The 18,972-nt window shown below is 40.5% G+C and overlaps 1 protein-coding gene across 1 annotated transcript; it reads right to left on the bottom strand.

Annotated features, from left to right (window-relative positions):
* Window positions 1-9,809: 9,809 nt before the first annotated feature.
* Window positions 9,810-18,541, bottom strand: LOC131229293 (anamorsin homolog 2-like). Its single transcript, XM_058225205.1, has 5 exons — window positions 18,254-18,541; window positions 16,913-17,079; window positions 16,700-16,831; window positions 15,833-16,025; window positions 9,810-10,523 (listed from the first exon to the last, which is right to left on the bottom strand). The coding sequence occupies exons 1-5, from the start codon at window positions 18,384-18,386 to the stop codon at window positions 10,228-10,230; spliced, it is 921 nt and encodes a 306-aa protein (XP_058081188.1). The 5' UTR covers window positions 18,387-18,541; the 3' UTR covers window positions 9,810-10,227.
* Between the last annotated feature and the right edge of the window lie 431 nt (window positions 18,542-18,972).

Genomic DNA, 18,972 nt, shown 5'->3' with positions numbered 1-18,972 from the left:
CACGTGGGACAAAAAAAGAATAAGATCCACCCCGTTAATCATGTGTGCCACTGCATTTTCACCATGGATCCTAAAAGTATTATAATCCATGACTTTGGTGGGCCACACCATACGGAAGAGTGTAAAATCGTTCCTTAAACCTCTAAATTCAGGTGGTGTGGAAAGCATGAGTCTCAGAATATTCTGATTTTTGATAAATACATTGATCCTTATGTATCATGTCAGATGAGTGGACTGGATGGAATACACATATCATGGTGGACCCTAAACACAATCTTTACGATTTTAATGGTGAGATTTACCACCTCAATTGTTTACTATAGTGTAGCCCACCTGTGTTGCGCATCAGCCCCCGTTCCAAACACATGGTGGCCCACCTGATGGACGGTGTGGATCTAAGGTCGTTCCATCCACGTCAGAGAAAGGCAAATGCTTTCGTTTCTGTAATGTTTTGATGGTTGGATTTTTTGCACTATTTTGTAAAAGAGTCAAATGTCCATCCAAGTAGTGTCCACTAGATGGACGGTCCTGATTCATACATTCACCACTCCCATATGTGCGGAGGAGAGGGCACTCTAGCTAATTTCCCACAACAAGCGTGTGCAACAAGATCTGTGGGGCCCACCATGATGTGTGTCACATCCACTCCGTCCATCGTTTATTCTTAGGATGTCAGCCCAAAATATAGGCTGATCCAAAACCCAAGTGGGTCACACCACATGTGAAATAAACATCAATGGCTGGTTTTAAGTAAGTGCACGCTCAATCGACACGTTTCATCTTCAAGGGCCAAAGACAAACGCTTCACACGTGCTAGTTGGCACACTCGTGGGTGATCTAGGAATTACACGTGGAGACATGAACCTTCGATGGTATATGCACGTTTGCTATTCAGAGAAGTGCAGCGCATGCTTTTGTAATCCAGACCATGGTTCTGTTGTGTCCCATCGTGGATGCACCATGCCCTGAAAATCTACCAGATTGGAGAATCCTATCCACCAATCATGTGGACTATTTCTATATTTCTCCCATAGCCGTCTATTTGTAGGACACAAATTGGAAGGTCATGATCGTTCTGTGAGAAAGAACTTTCAAATATCAATTATCCACAGTAGGCCACAACAGACCAGCGGCATGGATTGCTGAAGCATTGGCTTCATTTACGAGAATTGAAAACCCGAGTATACAAGGAAAGTGTCTGACTGCATGTTTCTGCCGGCCTTACTCATCAGGTGAGTGACACATGTACGCCATCTCTTAGTACATGCGTGGCCCACCTGATACATTGGGCGTCATGGATCGGGAACGGATTGGGGCCGGTGGTCTGTGCTCCGTGAGCCCCACCATGATGTATGTGTTTCATCCATGCCGTCCATCTATTTTTAAAGATCATTTTACGGCACGAGACCAAAAATGAGGTATATCCCAATCTGAAATGGACCACATTACAGGAAACAGTGTTGAATGAGCGTCAACCATTAAAAACATTTTGGGGCCATAAAAGTTTTGGATCGAGATGATTTTTGTTTTCTCCCTTCATCTGGGCCTGTATGACCTAATAAACAGATTGGATGTCAAATAAACAGTACACTGGGCCTTAGGAGGATTTTAATGATGATATCCAATCACCACTGTTTTCATGTGGTGTGGTCCTGAGATTTATATACCTCTAATTTTTGGAATAAATCCCTAAAATGATCTTTAAAAATGGATGAACGTAATGGATGAAATACATACATCATGGTGAGGCGTTTTGTGTTTTAGTGCTTGTAGATAGGGTCTCTGTAATTGGCATGTTCTCGTTCATTTATCATGCCCCACCGGATGAATGGGCTGGATCACTACTAGCACAGGAGCCTTGCACGTCTACTTCGCACGTGTGCATGGGATCCAAGACATTCATCAGCGGATCCTGTCTAAATCCTCCTCAGCACGTGCTCATCAAGTAAGCTTCATGTGTACAGAAAGAAACAAACGGTTAGAAAACGTTAGCCGACAATCGACACTCCATGTTGGGTGGCCCACCGGATGAATGGACTATACTAATTTTCTAACGACTTTTTTCCGGTGTAGGCCTCACATTTAAGCCACCTACCGTACTCTGCCCGACCAAACTTACTGTAGTAAACTATGGTCCTTCTGTACGGAAGCCTTTTTACTGGACCAAAATTCCCCACCTTATCGGAAACGCAGTTTGCTACTATTCCCCTCACATTGTTAAACCTTAACAGAAAAATTCTCATGTTCCCTGTTTTTTCTCTTTTCTCTGTGATTGTTTATTCCATCAAAAAAAAAAAAAAATCTTCATTTTCCGAATCCTTCTCTTCTTATTGTGGTTGTCCACCCTCACAGTAAAACCTTCATTTTTAAATTTTTTCTCATTTTTCTGATTATCTATCCTAGCAGTAAAATTTCAATTTTCAGTATATTTTTCTTTTGGTCAAAATTACACTTACCACATATGTCATTTTCGAGTTTTGTTAACCCAAGATAGGTCAAAAATAGTGCTCCCATCAAAGAAGCCATGAATGGTAAGTATATTTCAATGTCTCGACTTCGTTATGTGGACCCCACCATATTTTATATGATATATCTCCACCGTCCATAGTTCGGCTATTTTATTTATACATTTTATGGCATGAGTTGAAAAACGATGCAAATTTAATGCTCAAATGGCCAACGTTGATGCTTTTTTTTAATCAATGAACGAATACCAAAGTGTAACTGAACGAAGACCGAATGAAATGAACCGAGGACTACTAAAATTCACCGTGAACTGAGTTAAATTGACCATGAACTGAGCTAAATTAACCACGAACTGAGCTAAATTGACCGAGGCGTAAGTGAAATTAACCTAAGACTGCTTAAAATTGACATCTTTACTGAGAACTGTGTGAAATTGACCAAGGACTGAGTCAAATTGACCGATAACTACTTGAAATTGACATTGTGTTAACCGAGAACTTGCGGAAATTAAGCGACAACTTCACGAGCGAGTTCTCGATCAATTTTATTCACTTATCATTCAATTTAACTCAGTTCGCGGTCAATTTCACTTAGTCATCAGTCAATTTCACCAACTTAAGCACCAACTTAAGCAAGTTCTTGGTTAATTTCACTCAGTTATCGGTTAGTTTCACGATGTTCATGGTCAATTGCACTAAGTTCTCAGTCATTTTCATTTGAGGCTTGGTCAATTTAACAGAGTCTTCAGTCAATTTCACAATATTTGCGGTCAATTTCACTAAGTTCTCGGTCAATTTAACTAAGTCCTCAGTCAATTTCACGATGTTCGCGGTCAATTTTACTCAGTTTGCAGTCAATGGCTTATGTTCAACTTGGTCAATTTCACGATGTTCGCGATCAATTTCACTCATGTTCAGCTCGGTCGTTTTCATGCTAGGCTTGGTCAATTTCATGTGAGGCTTGGTGAATTTCATATTAAGTGCGTTCAATTTCATTTGAGGCCTAGTCAATTTCTTTCAATCCTCGGTCAATTTCACTCATGTTTCGCTCGATCATTTTCATGCTAGGCTCGGTCTATTTCATGTGAGGCTCAGTGCATTCCATGTTAATCGCTATCAATTTCATTTGAGGCTCGGCCAATTTAACTGAGTCCTCGGTTAATTTCACGATGTTCACAGTCAATTTAACTCAGTTGAAGACATCAATTTCATTCATGTTCGAATTGGTCATTTTCATGCTAGGCTCGATCAATTTCATGTGAGGCTCGGTCATTTTCATATTAAGCGTGGTCAATTTCATTTGAGGCTTGGTCAATTTCTTTCATGAAACTGACTGAGTCGAACATGAAATTCACCGAGCCTCACTTGAAATTCACTGAGCTTCACATGAAATTGACCGAGGCTCACATGAAATTGACAGCGCGTAGCATGAGATTGACCAAGCCTCACATGAAATTCACTGAGCCGAACATGAATTTCATTGGTGAAGATCGCCGACTAGCAATATTCTTATGAAGTGCTTGAACGACTTAAATTATTTTTAATTTTTTACATCTTGCTTTACAAAACTAATTATTAAACTTTATTTTTATTATATTTTGCAATTCATTCTTGTAAGTGTTCATTCTTTTGATGGAGTCTCAAACCTATCATGCAAGTGTTCACTTAGATAGTGGTTTGATATGGTTAAGTGTGGGTTGGAAAAGGACGATAGCCGGCTAAATCTTTTTAGGCAGTCCCCATTTTCTTTTTTGTTGCACACTTCACCCTTTATATTCATATGAGCTTTATTTCACATTCTTTTTGCAAGATGTAGAGGCAACCTTGTATTTGAAATACGGGGGATGCCTTTGAAATTCACAAAAATGGACTTCGCCCTTATAACTAGGCTTAAGATTGGAGACCTATCTATACCGAAAATTCCTCCCACAATGAATACAATACGAGAGAGGTACTTCAAAAAACATTCAATTTATAAGAAAGATTTAGGAGAAGTGTTTGCAAGGATAGTTGACACCAATAAGCACAAGGATGTCGTAATGTTTTTGTCCCAAATAATCAACGCTAACTGTATCTTTTTCTATCATATCTTTAATAAAATATTATTTTTTAAAACGTGGACAGGTGTATGTACCCATCAACCACGATAATGCGCATTGATTTTTTATGGTGATCTACCCAAGAAAACGAGAGATCGTTCTGTACAATAGTTTATATATGAACACACTCACGAAGTACAAGGAAAAGATTAAGTTGATTACCGAGGGGTTCCCCATTATATTTCATGCCACAAGTGACATGTTTGTGCTCGACGGGAAGAGCCGGACCGCCATAGAAGAGAGATCAACACCAAAGCAAACAAATGGTTATGACTGCGACTTATTTGTAATGAAATATATTGACATATTGTACAGCGGTTACACTTTGGCGGGAACAGATATGCAAAAATTCACTCCAATTTGGAGGAATTCAATAGCATATGATTGTTTGAGTGTTGCTCATAAATGATATTTGTCTTAGGCATGGGAGGAACAGAGAAATTTTGTGAAATGATGAATTTTGTTTTGTAATAGATATTTTGTGTAAATTTTATAGTGAATGACAATTTGTTTTATATTAAATTTATAATATATGAAAATTTTGTATATTTTGTTTAAACTTTGAAATATTAAATTGAGGATACTGACCCTAAAGCCTGGTCAATTTCATTTGAAGCTCGGTCAATTTGAAGTTTGGCTCGATCAATTTAAGTTAGGCTTTGTGAATTTCGTGTGAAGCTTGGTCAATTTCAAGTTTGGCTTGGTCAATTTCATGTACAGGCTCGGTAAATTTTATATTAGGCTCAGTAATAATCATGTTAGGGTCAGTGAATTTCATGTTCACCTTGTTCACTTTCATGTTAAGCTCGTTCAATTTCATGTTCGTCTCGGTCAATTTCATGTTGGGTTGGTGAATTTCATGTTAGGCTCGGTCAATTTCTTATTAGTCTCAGTGAATCTCATGTTCCGCTCGTTGAATTTCATGTTCGCCTCAGTCAATTTCATGTTAGGGTTGATGAATTTCAAGTTAAGCTCGGTCAATTTCATGTTGGATCGGTGATTTTCATGTTCGCCTCGGTGAATTTCATGTTCGCCTCGGTCAATTTCATGTTAGGGTCGTTCTATTTCATTTCAAGCTTAGTCAATTTCATTTGAAGCTCGGTCAATTTCATGTAAAGCTTGGTCAATTTCAATTTAGGCTTAGTCAATTTCAAATTAGGCTCGGTGAATTTCATGTTAAGCTCGGTCTATTCATGTTAGGCTCAGTCAATTTCAAGTTCGGCTCGGTGAATTTCTTATTAGGCTCGGTCAATTGCAAGTTCGGCTCGTTCAAAATCATGTTAAGCTTGTTCAATTTCAATTTAGGCTCGGTGAATTTCATTTTCGCCTCGATCAATTTCATGTTCGCCTCGATCAATTTCATGTTAAGGTCGATGAATTTCAAGTTAAGCTCGTTCAATTTCATGTTAGGGACCTCGAATTTCATATTAAGTTGTTGCGTGATCTCTCCAAATGGATGGACAGTCTGGATACAAAACATACATCATGATGGGGCCTAAACAACTTTGAGCCGAATCGGGTCGACCCCATATGGACCCGGTCGACCTCGTTCAATTTCATGTTCGCCTCGGTCAATTTCATGTTAGACATGAAATTGACCGAGCTTCACATGAAATGCATCGAGCCTAGCTTGAAATTAACCGAGCCAACTTGAAATTGACCGAGCTTCAAATGAAATTGACTGGGCTTAAGGGTCAGTATCCTCATTTCATGTTCGCCTCGTTCAATTTCATGTTCGCCTCGGTGAATTTCATCTTCGCCTTGGTCAATTTCATGTTAGGGTCGGTGAATTTCAAGTTAAGCTCGTTCAATTTCATTTTAAGTTCGTTCGAATTTATATTAGGACGGGGTTGCATGATCTCTCCAAATTGATGGATGGTCCGGATACAAAACATACATCATGATGGGGCCCAAATAACTTCAACCACAACGGTGAATTTCAGTCAATTTCACTAACTTCACAATGAATTTCAATTACTTCGCGGTCAATTTCTCTCTCTTTACGGTCAAGTTCACTCACTTCGCGGTCAATTTCACTCACTTCGTGGTCAAGTTTACTCACTTCGTGGTAAATTTCACTCACTTCATGGTCAAGCTCACTCACTTCTTGGTCAATTTTACTCACTTCGTGTTCAATTTCGAGGTCAACCCTGACTTGCTGTCTGTCTGCCTAACCTTAAAATAGTCATATGTTGCAAATCGAAATGAGTTTTTTGACATATCATATATTGATTTTGGGGTAAGAGAAGCTAATTGAACCAACCAACCTAGCAAATTTGCGAGATTGCATTAGATCGATGGCCGAAAGCCCATTTTGTTTTTGTTTTTACTATAAATATTAAGTTATGGTTCAATTAGGCTACCCTAGCATTCTTCTCAACTCAAACCTGAAAACTTTAAACCCATATAGTTAATCACTATAGAAGATATTAATATTGTGAATTTCATGTTCAGCTCGGTGAATTTCATGTTAGGCTCATTAAATTTCACGTTAGGATAGTTGGATTTCATGTTAGGCTCGTTGAATTTCACGTTCGTCTCGTTGAATTTCACGTTAGGCTCATTGAATTTGACCACAAAGTGACTGAAATTGACCGTGAAGTGATTGAAATTGACCACGAAATAAGCGAAATTGACCGTGAAGTTCATCGTGAAGTGAGTGAACTTGACCAATAAGTGAAATTTAGTGAACTTGACTGCGAAGTGACCGAAATTTACCACAAAGTAAGTAAAGTTCACCGCGAAGTGAGTGAACTTAACCGCGAAGTGAGTGAAATTGACTGAGAAGTGAGTGAACTTGACTGAGAAGTGAGTGAAATTGACCGCGAAGTGACTAGAATTGACCGCGAAGTGATTGAAATTTACTATGAAGTGAGTGAAATTCACCGCGAAGTGAGTGGAATTCACCGCAAAGTGAGTGAACTTAACCGCGAAGTGAGTGAAATTCACTGCGAAGTGAGTGAAATTCACTGCGAAGTAAGTGAATTTGACTGCGAAGTAAGTAAACTTGACTGCGAAGTGAGTGAAATTGACCGCGAAGTAAGTGAAAGTGATCGAGAAGTGAGTGAAATTTACCGCGAAGTGATTGAAATTGACCGCGAAGTGAGTGAAAATTACCATGAAGTGACTGAAATTGACCGCAAAGTAATTGAAATTCATCGCGAAGTGAGTAAAGTTCACCGCGAAGTTAGTGAACTTGACCGTGAAGTGAGTAAAATTGACCACGAATTGAGTGAACTTAACCGCAAAGTGAGTAAAATTGACCAAGCTTCACATGAAATTGACTGAGCCTAACTTGAAATTGACTGAGCTAAACTTGAAATTGACCGAGCTTCACATAAAATTGATCAAGCTTCAAATGAAATTCACTGAGCTTCACATGAAATTGATGTTTGCCTCGTTGAATTTCATGTTAGCCTCGCTCAATTTCCTTTGAGGCTCGTTGAATTTCATGCAGCTAGGTGGTTAGGCAGCAAGATGGGGTCGACCGGGTCCAGTCGGGGTCGACCTCGACTAGCTACATGTCCAACCTTAAAACAGTTGTATGTTGCACACCGAAATGAGTTTTTTGACATATCATATATGATTTTGGAGTAGGAGAAGCTAATTTAGCCAACCAACCTATCAATGGCAGAAAGTCCATTTTATTTTCATTTTTGCTATAAATATTAAGTTTTATTTCGATTAGGCTGTCCTGGCATTCTTCTCAACTCAAACTTGAAAACTTTAAAGAAACTAAAGGCCGCGATTCACATGATGCATGGGTAGGAGGATGTGAATCATGGGTTCAAAGTTTTCAAGTTTGAGTTAAAAGAGGGGATCCAATGTATATCAAAGCAATTTAATAATATTCATAAACGCAAGAGATACCAAAGAGAAGGTAAGTACTCTCATGTTGGCCTTGCTCAATTTCATGTTAAGCTCACTCAATTTCATAATAGGCTCGGTGAATTTCAAGTTAGGCTCAGTGAATTTCACGTTATGCTCGGTCAATTTCATATTCGGCTCGGTCAATTTCATGTTTGGCTTGGTTAATTTCAAGTTAGGCTCAGTTAATTTCAAGTTAGGCTTAGTGAATTGCATGTTAGGCTCAGTCAGTTTCAAGTTAGGCTCGGTAAATTCCATGTTAGGCTTGGTAAATTCCATGTTAGGCTTGGTGAATTTCATGTTTGTCTATGGCTATGGTTATAATCCGTAGCGATAGGTTTCACTACAACAGCTTTTAAAAATTACATTTCTTTAAAGCATGGCATTTTGCTCCGGTAAACAGAAGTATCATAGTTTGGTAAAGTAAGTTTGGAGGGGCAGAGAGACAATGGCTTAAAAGTGAGTCACACGGTCGGAGAAAACTGTTTTTAAAAAGGCAGGATCAAAGAGGCACGTCCAATGTCCTTGCAGTATATCGCACGTGCCTATTGGGAAGTGCAGAGCACTTGCGTTTTGAGTCTTTGACGCACCGTCCATCTGCCCACCAAACACAGCTGCCACACACATGTCGACACAGCACACGTGCATGAGATCTGGGCCCCTTATCATGACTGCTCCGACGAGTGGTGCAAAAAGATTAAGAATATAACCAAACTGAAATTCCTCATGGGCCCCATGTGTGGGGCCCAAAAGGAAGAGAGGGATTAGCTCTTCTTTTTCCTCTCTTTTGGTAAGTAGGCATCCAATGTGGAGATGGGCCAGCAAGAGCAGTGTTCGCAAAGCTCTTGCAATATACGACGGTCCTTCACTCATGGACTGGACCCCACAGAAGCTTGTACGGCCTAGTTGCAACCTTAGTGATTGCTTCTTACATCATTGATATGAAATGTATTCCTGATCATATGAAGCCTGGGACACATGCCAAAATGGTGCACGTGCAGGATCCGGACCATATATCAGGTGGGACTCGACGTTAACATTCCTTTTCAACCGTTCATTTTCTTCATATGTGAGGCCAATTCGCTGGGAAGTCATGTTGAAGGTCAGCTCCACCTATTGTCCTGGATCGCTCACACATGAAATTCCCACTTCGATCTCTACTAGAGGGAATTGCCTAGCATTCCACATTCGGTACTGTTACAGATCAGAACACAAAACCGCATGGAATCACAATTAGAGGGGGTTTGATCACGTTGAGCTAAAATGGGCCCACCCCAACTTGATCTTTCTCCTAATATTGAATTGGATTATTGCAATTTAGTTCAATTGAGCACCCAAACGCACCACAAACAATGAAACTGGCACATCTAATAAGGCATTCCAATACAACACCCGGACAGGGATTGATCTTTTATTCATATGGACATGGGTTCACAAGAAAATCTCCAACACCCATAACCTGTCTGACATCTATACAACATATCAAAACTATAATCACAAAAAGGGTGTAGCTGATGCGCCACACATAGCATATGAGCAGAGCTTGTAGCACTTACATGGATATATGCTGCCCGTTTCGATATGGGTATCTGTCCCATAGCTTGTCCTTTAACGCAAAAGTGTGAAGGTTTCTATATACCAACAATGGTTGCAGCGTTATGGTGTACAGAGCAGCTGAATGGCATTGAGTTCTTTCGGTTACCCGGTCAATGCAGCCTCAGTAGTGTTCTTAGGGACCCTTGAAACTTGGGTGTGCTCCATTGAAATGGTACTTTTCATATTGTACAAACATCTTGCTATGATGCTTCGCCGGCCTCTCCCATTCCTGGATTCTTCTCCGTTTCAATGCCTCTGGTTTCTCGAAGCTGCTGCCCGCACTGAGGGCCTTGCTCGCATTCCTTCGGCCTACTGTAGCTGATTGGTAGAGGGAGCGGCATCTCGTAGCTGATAGGCTGCACCCTACGGCTTTGCATGTACTGCCGCCGCCTCTCCCTTTCACGTTTCCTCTGGTCTTCTGTCATCCGTGCCCGCCGTCTACGTTGATAAAGACGGTTACGTTCACGTATCCGCTCCCTTAACTGGTAGCTGCCGTCTAGTTTGGAAAGAAGAGAAGATTTGAGGACAATTCTGGAAGAGTACGAATTTATTCCGGGATATTTGAGAACCAAACACATTCAGTAGGGGCAGAACTTAAAAAATAGCGGCAAGAGCATTCGATGCAGGTGAGCTTAGTCACTGGAGAGAAGGTATCATGATAATCAATCTTGGACTCAAGTAAAGCCTTTAGCAACAAAGCAAGCTTTGTACCAGTAAAACCTTTAGCAACAAAGCAAGCTTTGTACCAATCAATTGTACAATCAGGATTGTACTTAAGAGCATAGACCCACTTATACCCCTACCACATGATACCCTTGAGAAAGAGTTACTAGCTCCCATGTCGCTTGTCTATCAAGAGCAGCCATCTCATCAAGCATTGTGATTACCAATTGGGTGAACGGTACTACAATTGATACCATACTAAGATAGATGTATGATGGTATATTTAGCTTTCTGGACTACAATGGGAAGATCATTCGAACGAGGATCACCAAGGTCTACAAGTGATGAGTTAAATGTGGTGGGACGATGGGTCTCAATGTTTACCCTTCCAATTGTGGTGGTATAATCCAAAACTCGAAGGGGAAGAGATGGAGCAAAAACATTAGTTTCAAAATAGGGAACTTAAAAAAAATATAGTGTCTTTAGAGATATATTTATGTCATATACCAATCCTCATAGTCTGCAGATCCTATACAATATAAGAATGAGGGGGAAAAAAAAAGTAACAAAGCAATGCAACTATTTGGTTAGAGCACTAACAAAAAGCAATTTAGATGGAAAAGAAGGAACACAAAGAACTGATGGTAAAGTGAGAGATGAGTTGAGTTGACAAGATCCCTTCGCAGAAATTGTGGAATAGGATTTGTTAGCTAGCTTATTTGATCATGAAAGAGGCAGATGTAAAAAAGTTGCCTTCCTTACTAGTCACGTGATTTTTAGCCCCAGAGTCAATGATTCAAAGCATATTAGAATGAGACTCATGTCAAAATTCATAATGGGCAGAGATGCCTAAACAATCCAATGTATCAGCAGTAGATTTACTCCAAGGACGATATGCTAAATTGAGATGAGAGTCAAGTAAACGGCTAGTATCAATAGGGTGACCCTCTCCCTTTATTAGCCCTGCATATGGGCTTAGGTCAAAGGTGAGGATGCAAGTCATAGTAACGGTCCTAGTGAGTGCAACTTAGGAGGCCATATTCGTTTTTTACTCGATCCGAGTCCGTTTGACCCGAGTTCGTCCAGTGGTCGAACTGGAAAAAACTAGTTGAACTCCAATCCAAGAAATCTCTTTGGGCCCACATAGCTTCCGACCACAGGAACTTCCCTAAAACAAGTTGGAAAAATGGATGGACAGCTGGATAAAACACATACATCATGGTGGGGTCCACAGAGTTTTGACACCAACTACCGGGCGCAGCTTTAATGGATCCCTAGATCCACCGAGGTGATGGATCCCTGACTGTGGGGCCCACCATAATGTATGTGCCTTACATCCACGTCATCCATCCATTTTTACAGCTCATTTTAGGGCATGATTCCAAAAATGAAGTAAATAGATATCTCAATGGTCGTGCATGGGCAGCGTGCAGGGACACCATGCTACGGCGGCGGGCGTGGGCGTCGTGCTAGAGCGATGGGCATGGACGTTGTGCTTGGGCGGCAAGCAGGGACGTTGTGCTACGGCAACAGGCGTTGTGCTAAATAGGCAGGCTAGGGCACTAACGCGCATGCTTGGCATGCATGGGGCAAGGCGGTGGGCTTGGGAGCTGGCCTCGGGCGGAGCCATGCTCGGGCGACGACTTCGGGCGTGGGGTTCTATTGAATGCAATGTATAAGGAAATATCCATTTGCGGCTCGATCTAAGTCTGTTTACTCGGGTTCGTCCCAATTCGTCCAGTGGTCGAACTGGGACAAACTAGTTTAACTCGGGTCCAATGGTCCTGGAACTGTACAAAAATTGGTGAGTGCAACTAAGGAAGCCCTCTCTGATTTCGGCTTGATTCATGTCCGTTTGACCCGAGGTTGATCTAATTCATCCCAGTTCGCCCAGTGGTAGGAGACCCTATCCGTTTCTGACTCCATTCAAGTCCATTTCACCCAAGTTCATCCCAATTCATCCAGTGGCTGGGACGAACTTAGTCTAAGTTGGGTCAAACTCAGTCTAAGTCTGTCAACGATGTCCATGATGAGCGCGAATCAAGCTGTCTAAATTAATTAGCAGAATTTAGAGGTGGGTGATCTGTCCATTCACTCATCTGACTTTTTACAGTGTCTCCTCATCAACTTGGTTTGGACATGACTATAAGGACAAACTTCTTAGGTACAGATGCCACCATGGAAGCACGTCAATTGGCCTTGCTCCGCATACAATTATAAATTATTTTCAAAGAGTGTAACCTCTCCTGTCCGAAAATTTGAACTCTATGGGGTTCAAACTTCAAACTCATCAGTAAGCCCACCAAGGAATACGAAAATGCATAACTTCTCATGCCCCTTGAATATATCTTTAGACGGAACATATTGTGGCATATAGTGATCAAGCTCCTTCCACTGCTACACTCCCCTTATCAGATATTCACAATCTCTTTATCTACATGATATGCTTGGGCTAGGTCATCACAATGAGAAAACATATTTGCAATAGTATCCTATATTTGTTGAGCTGTTGAACACATCATTAATGGTCCACTAATATCAGGCTGCATAGAATTAAGCAACCAACCATAACATTGAAGTTATCACATTCTCAGTCATCACATGAAGGGTTGTCGTCTGGTAGTGCCAACTTCCTCCAGATATAAAGCCCAACTTCCTTATTCCTCCAATGTATATTTTAACATAATGTGACCATGTAAGGTGGTTGTGACCGTCTAACTTTACAGTAGTAATGCATAGGGTAGGATGTTGATCAACTGACCTAGTGAAGCTAGCCCTCTAACCATCCATGATATATTACAAGTGACTAGAATAAAGCTTAAGAAACTTACAACTTAAAACAAAAATTAAACGAACACAAACTGAAACAGATACTTATGGTTAGGCCACCTACATAGACCACTTAATAATAGTGAGGATGATGATGAACACGATCACGGTGACATGCAATGTGGTTTAAAGCGTCTGATCACCACCAGCGTGCGATCTAATGCCGCTTGCGTAGGACTGTAGGAGATTAGCATACTGCCACACCTGAGCTGGAGTGCCGCCTAAGGTGACTTAACACAACAAGGACACCACTGGGTGGGGTGGGTGGTGCTCAAGCCACTGCTAAGGTCAGCTGGATGCCATTAGCTGGTGGCTGGAGAGCCACCGAGAGCTGTTGAATGCTTTTGATTGGTGCAGCACTAGTGGCAGTGTGAGACGGTGGCTGGCGGCTCAGCCACTTGTTAATAGCAGCGAGACAGGGCAGAAGCGACACAGACGCTGGTTTAAGGAAGCAACACTTATTTGAGGTGGTGGTGAATCTATAACCCCTGTTGATTTCAGCACTACCTGATGGGTTTCAATTTGGCCGTTTCCAATGCTGCCTGGTGGTGGTGGATCTAATCACGGCAGTACAACGGAATGAAAGAGAAGCTAAGGTGAGGTGGCACACAGGAAAAACGTGGTGACCGGCTACTGGGCCACAGCGATGCTGATGTTAACACTAGCAGCAATTGGGGTTGCTAGGGAGGGAGGGAGAGAGAGAGAATCTAGGCCAAGGGACCAATGGTCAAGACAATCTAGGACTATGCTGAAACTCGTTGCTGCTTCTAATAAGTGAAAGCTTAAATTCTTTCTATTTTCTGCATTTTCTGAAAATTTTTAAATTTTTTTTAAAGACATTTAGTAGCTGTTTGGGATGCGTAGCTATTTGGTTGATGATCGCATAAACTACTCAAGGGAGTGTATTCTATATGGAGACACATGCCAATGCGATACACGTACCAAATTGGTGATCACTTGATGAGTGGGCTTGCTTGAATTTTGGGCCCAATTATCGGGAGAGTTTGTTCCACCTGTTACCGGCCCCAGATCCTACACAAAATGCTCCCTCCAACACCGATCATCTTGATTTTGGGTCGCAAGACAAGAACAGTGGGGCCTACCCATTGAACAACTTGGATCTAACACGAACTTTCTACATTGACGCATTGAATAGTTGTCCATGTGCACCCCTGTGCATCGTGGGATTCACTACTAGTTTAGTTGGAGCAAATTGTTTCTACTTGGCGCATGGATGAGCTGGGCGAGAAATTTCAACAATCGCTCACAAGATGAGTAGCTAGAAGACTATGGAAAACGAGGAAATCTTTTTCCACGGCTGTAGCAGGAAACCTTGAACCTTCTTGAGGGTCAACCCATCGTTAATACTCAAGGAGGTGGACTGACTACCCACATCGTTTTGTGTCCAAAGAGCAGTTCTAATTATGCTTCGGATCATCATTCTGCCAAGGCTGCACAACTGTAGATGTGGCAATCTTGGCAATCCTAAGCAGGATGAAATTCCAACTTCTCAGGATCCAAAGGCATAAGCCCAGGGCTGATGACCTCTTCAGGGAGGATGACCAATGGGGGGTTGGCAGCAATAATGGCCAACCACTCGGATGCATTACAATCAGTTCAATGGATATGATATGGATGAGACCCTCACCATCTCAAATTTGCAGTGTTTAGTGATCCAAATGACACTTGTTCATATTTGGTTAGTATGTGTCTGATGGAAGCCATAAATACAACAAAGAGAAAGGCTTTTTTGTGTAGCGTCCATGTTCTTTAAACACAACTGCTAATGTTCGTACTTTGTACCCACATGATAGATTTCTCAAGACATCGGGCAATCAATTGCAGCAGGAATGGGAGGAATTAATCATTCCCTTTCTCACATCAGATGTATTTCGAGAACTAGTATAAACATCATGGTGGACACTTGTTCTCCACATTAGCCATATGATTGGTGGGTTGACATGAATGTTCGACAGGTAAGGACTGGACCACATAGTCCAACTTGAAAATTATGGCTTCCTAAAATCATGAAAAATCTAGAATGTTTTTTGATTTGTAAAATAATTTCTTTCAAAGAAAAGAGCAATATAGATATCAATTAAGGCAATGGATAGTTACTCCCCATATAGAGTCCCTCTCTATTAACACTCACTCACCTTTCCAAATATTCATATGGAGAAACATCTATCTTTCCTTCCATGTCAATAAATATTCTACTGGATGTTAGTGGAAGAACGCATGCTAATGACAGAACATCCCATGAAACATACCACAGAAACTTTGGAAAAACCCACAGGGATGTAGAAAACAAACCTAGAGGCAACTCTGGCGGCTTTTTAAAATCCTCTACTGAAAGCAAAGTGTCTTCATCGATCAAGTCATCAATGTCATCTATTTGCGGTTGGAAATTGCTGCCAGAAGCAACCACAGAAAGTTCCCCTTTTTCAATTGTTTTCTTCTGAAGTGGAGTGGATGTGCCTGTATCCCAAGGTCTTTTAGCTTTGATCTGCACTATCAAAAGAATAAGAACAGAAACTTGCATTTCTCTCATTGGTAAACAAAGTAATATGCATGTAACAAAGAAGAGCCTGTTTGGGTGGCTCCGAGTGAGGGTTGCAAGATGCACATTTCTGTCCACGTGTATTTCTCATAAGCAGGATTGCTTTTCCTCCCCAAAATGTGGTTGGGTGGATGCCACCCACTTCCACAATTGGGCAATTCCTAGAGTTTCAATCCAATACCAGAATTCAGAAGTGGATAGGCTCCCCAGCATGGTATACAAAAACGGTTACGTAACGGTAGAGGCTATAAACATTACACATTACAGGGCTGAAATGACCATTACAGAAATAATTGCCCATAACGGACCGTAATATCCCGTAACAGTCTCGAAACAGGGTTTTTCAAAAAAAAAAAAAAGGAAAGAAAAAGGCCATAATAGCTGTAGCAGCCCATATTGTAACGGTAATGGTGGTGGACGATACAGCCACCGTTACCATTATAGAACACCTTGCTCCCCCAGTCCACACTTGGCAGATGTTCCAAACAGGCCCCAAATTGTAAGTCTAAAGATGAAATGGGATGAATCTAATACTTAAATTAGGAAGGAAAACAAATTTGTTAGGTTGGGTTATTGACTTTGGCAAGTTGCAAAGCTTAACAGAACAATTTATGGGTTACCGCAATAAGCTCAAAACTTTGAGTTGATGTATCGATTTCAGCCGAGTGGTCGAGGCATTCGAAACCCTCCAACGAAGAGAATCCCGCAAACAGAAGGTTGCGCTCTATTGAAGCTCTTGACTCCCTCAAAACCTGAATTGAGCTCCACATCAAGGGAAATATGTCCCAAAAAACAATCGGTGTTAATCTTGACATTTTAACATGGACACTTACAATTTCCTTGTTTTCATCGAAGAAAGAAGGCTCTTGTAAGAATACTGAGCCACCTGGTTTAAGCACTTTTGCCAATTCTAGCAGCCATAACTGTGTGTGGAAACTGGGCTTCTCTGATATGGAAACAACGGCAGACAATGATGCCGACTTAAAGTACAGATTTCCTTCTGCAGGATAAAGGGAATCAATTCAAATTCATCTAGAACTATGTAAAAGAAGTACTGGTTATCAGCATCTAAAAATATACAAAATCAAGAAACCATTTTCTTTTTAATTTTTTCTATTTGACTAAAGATACCCGAAACAAAGAAGAATATGAATAATGGGTCACAAATTAATATTGAATTTTAAAAAAAAAAATGACAAACAAGCCAAATAAATTGAATTCATCTAAAACTATGTAAAAGAACCTCAATTGATGAAATTATACGCACCCATAAACAAAAAAGAACTGATTACGCACACAACACCAGGAAACATTTTACTTTTCTACTTTGATTGTTGGAAAGTGCCCAAAATAGAGAAGAAAATGAGTACTAGGTCATAGATTAAAATCAAATTGAAGTACATTGTACAGAAGCTATTACACAGGAACGTCAATTAACGAACCACACAACGCCCAATAACCAACAAGAACTAATCATCAGCATATAGATGTATAAATAAACAAAACCCAGAAACCATTTTCTTTTTCATCTTCTTACACAGCAACATAAACCCCCAAAAGGAAAAGAAAACAAGTAGCGTATCGCCACCACAATCAAATTCAAATAAAGACTATACAAAGAAACGGGCCAAAATAATTTGAATTCATCTCAAACTATGTAAACAGACTTCAATTAAAGAAATTATATATACATACCAACAAACAAGAACTAATCATCGGCATATAAATGTATACAAAATCAAAATGTCGTGCCATTTTCTTTAATATCGCTTCCATGTGATTAAAAAGAGCACATGATAAGCAAAATTGGGCAATGGGTCAGCATTCACAATCGAATTCAATGGAATTACCCAATGAGAAATACGACAATAATCAGAAGACGAAGAAGAATTAAGCAGCCAAAAAAAAAAAAACACCCACAAAAGAAAAAAGAAATTCAAACCCAACAAAAGCAAAGAAGAATTAAGCATGAAATTGAAAGTAGAAAGCATTGAAAATGAAAAGTAAAGAAAAGCCAACTAAAATTAACAAAAACCAAACAAATTTTCACTCAGAAAACTCAAAATTCAAGAAGAGAATAAACCAAAATAAACCCATAAAAACCAAAAATTCCAGGAACCCAAAAAAATTAAAGGAAAACAAAAAAGGAGAAAAGCTCGAGTGATGAGTCTGACCGAGAAGAGAAGCTTGGGTGATGATTCTGAGATCTTTTAAGGAGATTGAGAAATGCTGCAGAGCCCAAACCACGACACTTGCATTTATCGAAATCGAATCCGTTATTATCAAAACCCCTTCTTCTATTTCCATCCTCTCTCTCTCTCTCTCTCTCTCTATCTATCTATCTATCTATCTATCCTTTATTTTTCTTCAGTTTCAGAAATGGCGTATGGGGCCCACACAGGCACACCCACTCTCTCACACTCTTCCGCATTCCCAACTAACAGAAGAGACTCTTCCTTTCCTTTTCTTTTTCTTTTTCTTTTGTTTTTTTTTCCCCGACCCGTCTTACTCTTAACGGCAAGAGACGGACGGTCCTGACAGGGGGGGCTATGTGGGGCCAACCATGATATATTTGTTTTATCCAAGCCATAAATCCATTTTTAAACATCATTTTAGGAAATTATCCCAAAAATTACATATCTAGAAGGCTCAAGTAGACCACACCACAGGAAACAGTAGATACGATGACCACCACCATTGAAACCTTCTTAGGGCCCACCGTGATGTTTGTTTTACATCCAACCTGTTCATAAGCTCACATAGACATGGATGAATGGAAAACATAAATATCCACTTGATCATAAGTTCTGTGACTCCCAGAGGTTTTTAGCCGTAGGCATTTAATCCCTACTATTTCCTGTGGTGTGGTCCATTTGAGAATTCATTCTAACTA

The sequence above is a fragment of the Magnolia sinica genome, chromosome 16 (genome assembly GCF_029962835.1).
Source record: "Magnolia sinica isolate HGM2019 chromosome 16, MsV1, whole genome shotgun sequence".
NCBI classification, from domain to species: domain Eukaryota; kingdom Viridiplantae; phylum Streptophyta; class Magnoliopsida; order Magnoliales; family Magnoliaceae; genus Magnolia; species Magnolia sinica.
This window is presented reverse-complemented; position numbering and strand designations above follow the sequence as displayed.